Genomic DNA, 7,470 nt, shown 5'->3' with positions numbered 1-7,470 from the left:
CATACATACATACATGCATACATGCATATACGTACAACATTCGTCGCACTGGTCACACCGCTCATGCTACATACATTGATTATATTATTTACACTTTTACGTACTACGACTAACAAAATTAAATAAAACTATTAATGTATTGTATTATTCTTACTTTCTGATTTTTGCAATTTTTTAATAATATTACAAGTAAGTTTTATTTTGGTGGAGGAATGTATTCGTTGTCACATTTTCGTTAGCTAAACAATTTCTGCTCGGTGTAACTATGTTTCCTGCTGCAGAGAAAACTCGTTCTGAAGCCACCGAGGTAGCAGGGATTGTTTGGGATTGGCTGCGCGTGACGACAGATCTCGCACGCGAGATCCACCGCGCCGCCCCACTATTGGCGGGTGCTCGTGTCGCCGCGAGATCGACGGTCGATCGACGGCGAGTCGTGCCATAGGCTGTCGCCGCCGGATCGATTATCGACGCGATAATAGACATTCTATTGGCCCGGGTTCAAATTCGGCAAGTCATCGTTCCGGCGGTGATAGGAAACCGCTCGCGGCTCGCCAACGATCAGATCGTTAGTTCATCTCTAAACGTTAACATCGCGAAATAGTTCCTCTCTTAAAATCGTTAGTAAGTAGCTAAGACGTCGCGCGTCGTGGGACCGGTCTAGCTACAGCGATTCGGTATCTGGATTCTCAGCCTCTCAGCTGACAATAATTCTACAATTCTCTCGGTTTCATACATTTATTATACCCTGAAGTCCAACCTGTGGGCTTCACATTGTACATATTCTTTTGTAAAATTACTCAGTGTAAGTGACGACCGTTCGACGGTAGAATAAAGTGCTCGTCCCGCACAGCAGAGTTTATTCTCCGTCCCAATCCGTAACATTGGTCCTTCGAGCCGGATTCAGTGCTGCAGTCCGCTGAAAAGTTAACTGTTAATACCTCGTGACCTTGGTGTAGTTTGAATTAGTGAACCAAACAATGGCTGACCTTGTGGGAAATCAACGGATCATCGGCCAACGGATCTCCCGACTAGTAGTGAGCCTCAAGAAACGAGGAAAGGCCAACAGCTCGATGGGAGTGCTGCAAGCTGGCCTTGAGACGCTGCAAGAGCTGTGGGCTGACTATCGGGAAGGAGATGCTGCCTTGAGAACCGCTGCGGAGACGGACCCTAAAATGAGGGAAGATCCATACCTCACGGCAGACGAATACGACGATGTGCAGCAGGTGTTTATCGTACAGTTCGGATTGCTGCTAGACATGATCTCGGAGCTCCAGGCCTCCGCTACCGTTAATGAAGCTTCAAATCCGAACGCAACGGCCGCCGAGGCGAGTTCCCCAAGGTCACTCGCAGTGTTGCCTAAGAAGGCTCTTTCGACATTCAACGGTCAGTACAAGGACTCGCCCTCGTTTCGCGATGTGGGTTCGTCGCTCAGTATCGAGGACACGTCTCCCTCGCCGGTAGAACGTATCCATTACACCAAGGCTGGCGTGAAGGGCAGCGCCGCCTCCCTTCTGAAGAACATCGCGACGACTGCCGAGAACTTCCCTGTCGTTTGCGACGAAATGGAAGGTCTCTTCGAGAATTGCCATCCACTTGCTCAGCAGGAAGAGCAGCGGTACCCACGTGGTTCCCAGGCCGTTCTGAAGGACATCTGTACGGACGATGTCCTCACCGGAGCTGACTCCCCTCCAGAGGCTCGGCTGAACCAGCAGGAAGTTCGAGAGCTCCCCATGGCGGGCGGAATTCCTCTTCGGAAGTGGGCAGACAACGCTCGGGAACTCCTGGAAGAACCCTCCAACGATGAGCCGAAGGAAATCGTCGAATGGGACTCGCCTACGTCGCACCGCGCGCTAGGTATCCGCTGTCTCCCTTCCTCTGACTGCTTTCAGGTCTCCGCGTTCACGTCGACCCGGAACACTGGCTGCGCCAAGCGAGCTGAGCTCAACGGAACGGCGCAACTTTTCGAACCGCTTGGCTTGTTGGCTCCCTTCACGATCATCGCCAAGGTTCTCAAGCCATCGCAGTGGGTCCTCCCGATCGACTGGGATGCACCTCTACGCAACCATGAGGAACTTATCGAGCAGATGGTCCATCAGCAATTGCCTGCACGGCAACCAGTTCGCCTCCCTCGATGGCTCGAACCCAGCGGGCCCAACCAGGCTCCCGATATCCACGGAGGCGCAGACGCACCGGAGAGTGCCTACTACGCCGGGGAGTACTCTCGCACCCTCAACGACGAGGGATCGGCTATCCTCTCACCAATGGTCACCGAATCCAGGGTGGCGACTCTTAAACGAGCCTCGCGGCCCAGACTGGAGCTCTGCACCGCCTTCCTGTCGGCTCGACTCGTCGAGCACGCCCACACAGTGCTCGACCTGCTGGATTTCGGCGCTCGCCCTACTGGATTTAACTCGAAGCTTCCAAGCGTCGAACTGTGGGGGCGAGGACCCGAGTGGCCTTATTTATCAGGCCACCCTCCTGCCGCAATGGACCAGGAAGCTAGCGACGAGGTCACGGAACCGACAGTCCATTTTGTGAGTTGCAGGTTAGAAGGCTCGTCATACCCTTTGACCGAGCGGTTCTCTAACCTGACTCGCATACTTCGAGTCCTGGCCTGGTGTCGACGTTGGATACCTGGGAACAAACACGGAGAGTCAACACTCACAGCCGCCGACGTACACGCGAGTCAACTCACCCTCTTGCTGCTGGAGCAGGCGGCACACGTCGCTGCGGAGATTCGGGCTCTTCGGAAGAGCCAACCCGTCCAGGGCAAAAGCAGGGGGTTCAACTTCAGCCCGTTCCTGTATCTAGCCGGGGTGCTGCTCGTTGAAGGCCGCCTTCAGGTTTCCAACCTCGCCTACGACAGGAAGCATCCCGCCATGCTGCCAGTCGACTCACAATGCGCAAGGGTGCGGGTCGACGTTGCTCACAAGCGATGTCTCCATGGGGGGACTCTACGGACGCCCGCCACGCTGCGCCCGGAGTGCTGGAAGCTGAAGGATCGTCCTATGGTCAATGCTTGTATCCTACATTGTACCGCTAGTATACGCTGGAAGGTGCAAACGGCCCTACCTAAAATGGGAAATCTCCCGTTAAATAGAGTAACTCCATGTCGTCCCTTTTTCAGGTCTGGAATTGACTACGCGGGACCAATCCAGCTCCGAGCCGATCGTGGGCGTGGTCAGCATACCTCGAAGGGGTACATCGCTTCCTTCATGTGCCTCCCCACGAAGGCTGCTCATCTGGAGGCTGCGTCCGACGGGTCCACCGACACATTCCTGAGCGATCTACTGCAATTCACAGCCCGGCGAGGCCGTTGCGCTGAGTTGTACCTCGACGGCGGGCGGAACTTCATAGGCGCTCATCACGAACTCCGGACACTTCTGCGAGAACCCGTGACGCAGATGGGAGGCCCATTCGCAGCAACCTCCAGAGAGGACATCACCTGGAGAATCCATCCTTCGTCGCCTTCACACTTCGGCGGAATTAGGGGGACTGGCGTCCAGCCCGTCGAGCATCCCCTCCGCAGGATCATAGGCGAGCCGCTACCGAACTTCGAGGAGCTGACCACGCTCCTGACCGGTATCGAAGCTTGCCTCAATTCCAGGCCCTCGTTGCCTTTGGCTGACGACCCCGAAGACTTCTTGATCGGGGAACCACTCACGGCAATCCCTGAGCCCAGCCTCGCGGACCTTTCCGCATCTCGATTATCCCGGTGGCAATTAGCCAAGCAAATACTGCAACATTTCCGGAAGCGCTGGTCTCGGGAGTACTTGAACTCGCTTCAATCTTGAGTCAAATGCCACAAGGACAAAACGCGGATCCAGGCGGAGTCCTATGGCTTATCAGAAGCTGAACGCCCACGCAATGGCCACTCGCTCGCGTCGTATACGTGCACCCGGGACCAGACGCTTCCGTTCGAGTCGCGACAGTTCGCACTGCCACGTCGCAATTTCTCCGGCCGGTGCATAAACGCATTCCTCTGCTGCCACCGGACGATGGGGAGAATGATGCGGGCAAGGCCCCGAGACTGGGTTGATAGGCGTGTCTCCTGATCCGCGTCTATAAAAATTCACCACTCATTACGAAACTGCATTCGTAAATTTTAGGTTAAGCGTTCACACTCGGTTTAAATAGATCACCTCATACACTGATGCTGTAATTAGACTTCACTCACCTCATTAAGGCACTTCATCCTCGTGTATCTTCACCTCATCTTCACTTGGTTCACTGTACATTTCCATTTATTCACTCACGACACATTGTTCACGTTACTACGCCACGCGTTGTCGATCCATTCATTGCGTCTCAATTTCGTCAATGAATGACGAGGCGGGCGGAATGTTTGGGATTGGCTGCGTGTGACGACAGATCTCGCACGCGAGATCCACCGCGCCGCCCCACTATTGGCGGGTGCTCGTGTCGCCGCGAGATCGACGGTCGATCGACGGCGAGTCGTGCCATAGGCTGTCGCCGCCGGATCGATTATCGACGCGATAATAGACATTCTATTGGCCCGGGTTCAAATTCGGCAAGTCATCGTTCCGGCGGTGATAGGAAACCGCTCGCGGCTCGCCAACGATCAGATCGTTAGTTCATCTCTAAACGTTAACATCGCGAAATAGTTCCTCTCTTAAAATCGTTAGTAAGTAGCTAAGACGTCGCGCGTCGTGGGACCGGTCTAGCTACAGCGATTCGGTATCTGGATTCTCAGCCTCTCAGCTGACAATAATTCTACAATTCTCTCGGTTTCATACATTTATTATACCCTGAAGTCCAACCTGTGGGCTTCACATTGTACATATTCTTTTGTAAAATTACTCAGTGTAAGTGACGACCGTTCGACGGTAGAATAAAGTGCTCGTCCCGCACAGCAGAGTTTATTCTCCGTCCCAATCCGTAACAGGGATGCATAAGTATTTTTTGGCCAATTGTGCAATAATTGGCATTTTTTGTTCATGCGATTTCCACCATTCAAATGGGTCCATGTTCGCGTCTATCTCTGGCTCCGCAAGGTACAACATGTATTGTTGACTGGATGATGTGTTCTGCCTATCGCCGGCTCGCATGAAAATAAAATCCAGAGCACTAGTTCTGTTTTTTTCAGCTTCATCAGTTTCTCCAATATTCAGAGAATATTCTGTTGTTTCGCGTTCAATGCTTTCTCTTATTTTAATTTTTGCTGTTCCGGTTTCTGAAAGAAGCTGCTTGAATCTAGGATCCAGAAAGGAAGCTTTACTTGCGGCTGGAACTAGAACTGTACTTTCCAAGTACCATTCTAAAGAAAACCGCGTTGACAGTTGCGTGGTCAATTCATTTATGATTACAATGATGTTGTCTTCTTCATTGTACTTATCTTTTGCAGGAATCAAATGATTGCTAATGATGGCTCGCACAATTGGTTGAACCATTGAAAGAATTCCTCCTGACAAAATTGTTGTAGCAACTTCGAGAGGCTTCAAAAGTTGTATCAGTATTTCCAAGACTTTCCACTCACTTTCCAGCATCTCTAAATTTTGTGCCTGTTTCTGGTTTGTGATATTTCTATCGGCGAGTACATTTGTAATCGCGCTGCGATTTTCCACCAGTCTCTCGGACATTTGTAACTCCGTATTCCACCGCGTTCGAACACTTTGGATTAATTTTAATTTTGGCAAGTTTAATTGCTCCTGCTTCATTTCCAAACTTTTCGAAGCCAACACCGAGTGTCGAAAATGTGCCACAATTTTGCTTGCTTTCGCAAGGACGTGAGACACATCTCCTTCTTTCAACGCACTTTGTATTGCCAAGTGTATTTTATGAGCAGCACAAGTTACATCAAACTCGACGTTAGGCAAACGATTTACAGCAGATACTGTAAGGAATTCGAGCGACCGCGACCCATGCGGGCCGCAACCATAGGCCGGCCAAGGGCGCAGTTTATGATTACGGTGCGGACGTGACTTCAGGCTATTTTTGAGATTTAGCGGAACTTTATGTTTTATGATGATTTATTAGAGACTTCGTATTTTAGCTAAAGGTCTCAATAGCCGTGGACGTACCGTAAGACATCTGCGGACCAAATGCGTAATGTTAAGGGCCCTAGGTAGGCGACGAGGATTCGGGGCGAGGGTACCCTAAGAAACTGGTCGGTTTCCCTCACCCTGTCGCCTCTCGGAGGGCGTACTTTAGAATTAAGACACCCGTGATTGGCTTCCGAAATGTAACCGCCTACACGGCAAAAACCGTTAAAAGTGTAGAGCGGAGAAGAAGCAATGTTGTCGTAGCGCGCACGAGGGTAACCTCTAGTCCTTGTATTTTTCCGGAATAAACGTGTTTATGAAATCGCATTCTAAGATCCTTGACATCCTTACAATACAATGTTGCTTGCACTGTCATTCGTTATGGCGACTATTTTATCTTGTATGCCAAATTGAATAGCCACATTTTGCAAGCAATCTGCCAAGTTTTCTGCTGTATGGCGTTCTTCTAGTTCTTCTATACAAATAGTCATAATATGCGGCTTCCATTGATCGTCTATAATGTGGGCACTAACATTTATATATCCTTCCTGAGATCTCGAGGTCCAGCAATCTGTATCAAGGGCAACAAAAGACACTTGTGCTAATTGATTTTCCATTTTGTTTCGTACTGCATCCTCCATAATACGTAAACGACGAAGTATGGTTTGGTTGCATGGACACGTGTAATTGGGTTCTAATTTTTTCATAAACTCTTGAAACCCAGAGCTAGATACAAAATTGTATGGTAGTCTATTAACTGCTATTAATTTTGCTGTAGCTTGTGTAATGGTTTCAGCACGTTCTTTGTTAATGAACCCGGATTTTGAACGAGTTATTGATGGACGAGCCCGCTTAGCGGGTAACATATCCATATCCAGTACACTGTCTTCTTGAGTCGAACATCCTGACAGAGAATCTGTTAAAATGTACGATCCATCTTCAGCTGATCTGTAATAATACAATACATATATTCATCTGTTAAATATAAACAACTTTTCTATTCTCTGTATACATACATATAGATAGATATGTTGATAGATAGATAGATAGATAGATATTTTAAAATTAATAATAATAAAAACATGATAAAATATTTGAGTATTACGTTGTAGCTTCTATGCGTTGACGTTTTCTGCTACTAGAACAGTCTATGGAATGAACCCTCTTTAAATGATCGATCAGCGTTGTAGTAGATCCATATGTCTGAAGCTCTCTATTGCAGATTTCACATACTGCAGATTTTCCATCTGAAGACTTCTTACAATATATCCACACCCAGCTTTTCATTATGTAATGTTTGCCTATGGTTACATAAAATTAAAAATGTATTAGAAAGGTATGACAGAAAAATAAATAAACAGTAATAAAGTAATGACCACATACATTTAGTTACAGTATATGATTACACTGTCCAACAAATTTCAGCTTTTTTTATGTTTCTCAATTACTGTTGGACGGTTCTTGTAGT

At 48.8% G+C, this 7,470-nt stretch overlaps 1 protein-coding gene across 1 annotated transcript; it reads left to right on the top strand.

The window, feature by feature from the left end:
- Positions 1 to 977: 977 nt before the first annotated feature.
- LOC143363334 (uncharacterized) lies at positions 978 to 3,794 on the top strand. Its single transcript, XM_076803931.1, has one exon. The coding sequence runs from the start codon at positions 978 to 980 to the stop codon at positions 3,792 to 3,794; it is 2,817 nt and encodes a 938-aa protein (XP_076660046.1).
- Positions 3,795 to 7,470: the final 3,676 nt, after the last annotated feature.

Source organism: Halictus rubicundus, unplaced genomic scaffold, assembly GCF_050948215.1.
Source record: "Halictus rubicundus isolate RS-2024b unplaced genomic scaffold, iyHalRubi1_principal scaffold0035, whole genome shotgun sequence".
NCBI classification, from domain to species: Eukaryota; Metazoa; Arthropoda; class Insecta; order Hymenoptera; family Halictidae; genus Halictus; species Halictus rubicundus.
Note: the sequence above shows the minus strand (reverse complement) of the source record. Positions and strands in the feature narration are given on the sequence as shown.

Coding starts and splice junctions, on each gene's coding strand:
- LOC143363334 (XM_076803931.1), top strand. CDS start 978: ATGGCTGACCTTGTGGGAAATCAACGGATCATCGGCCAACGGATCTCC.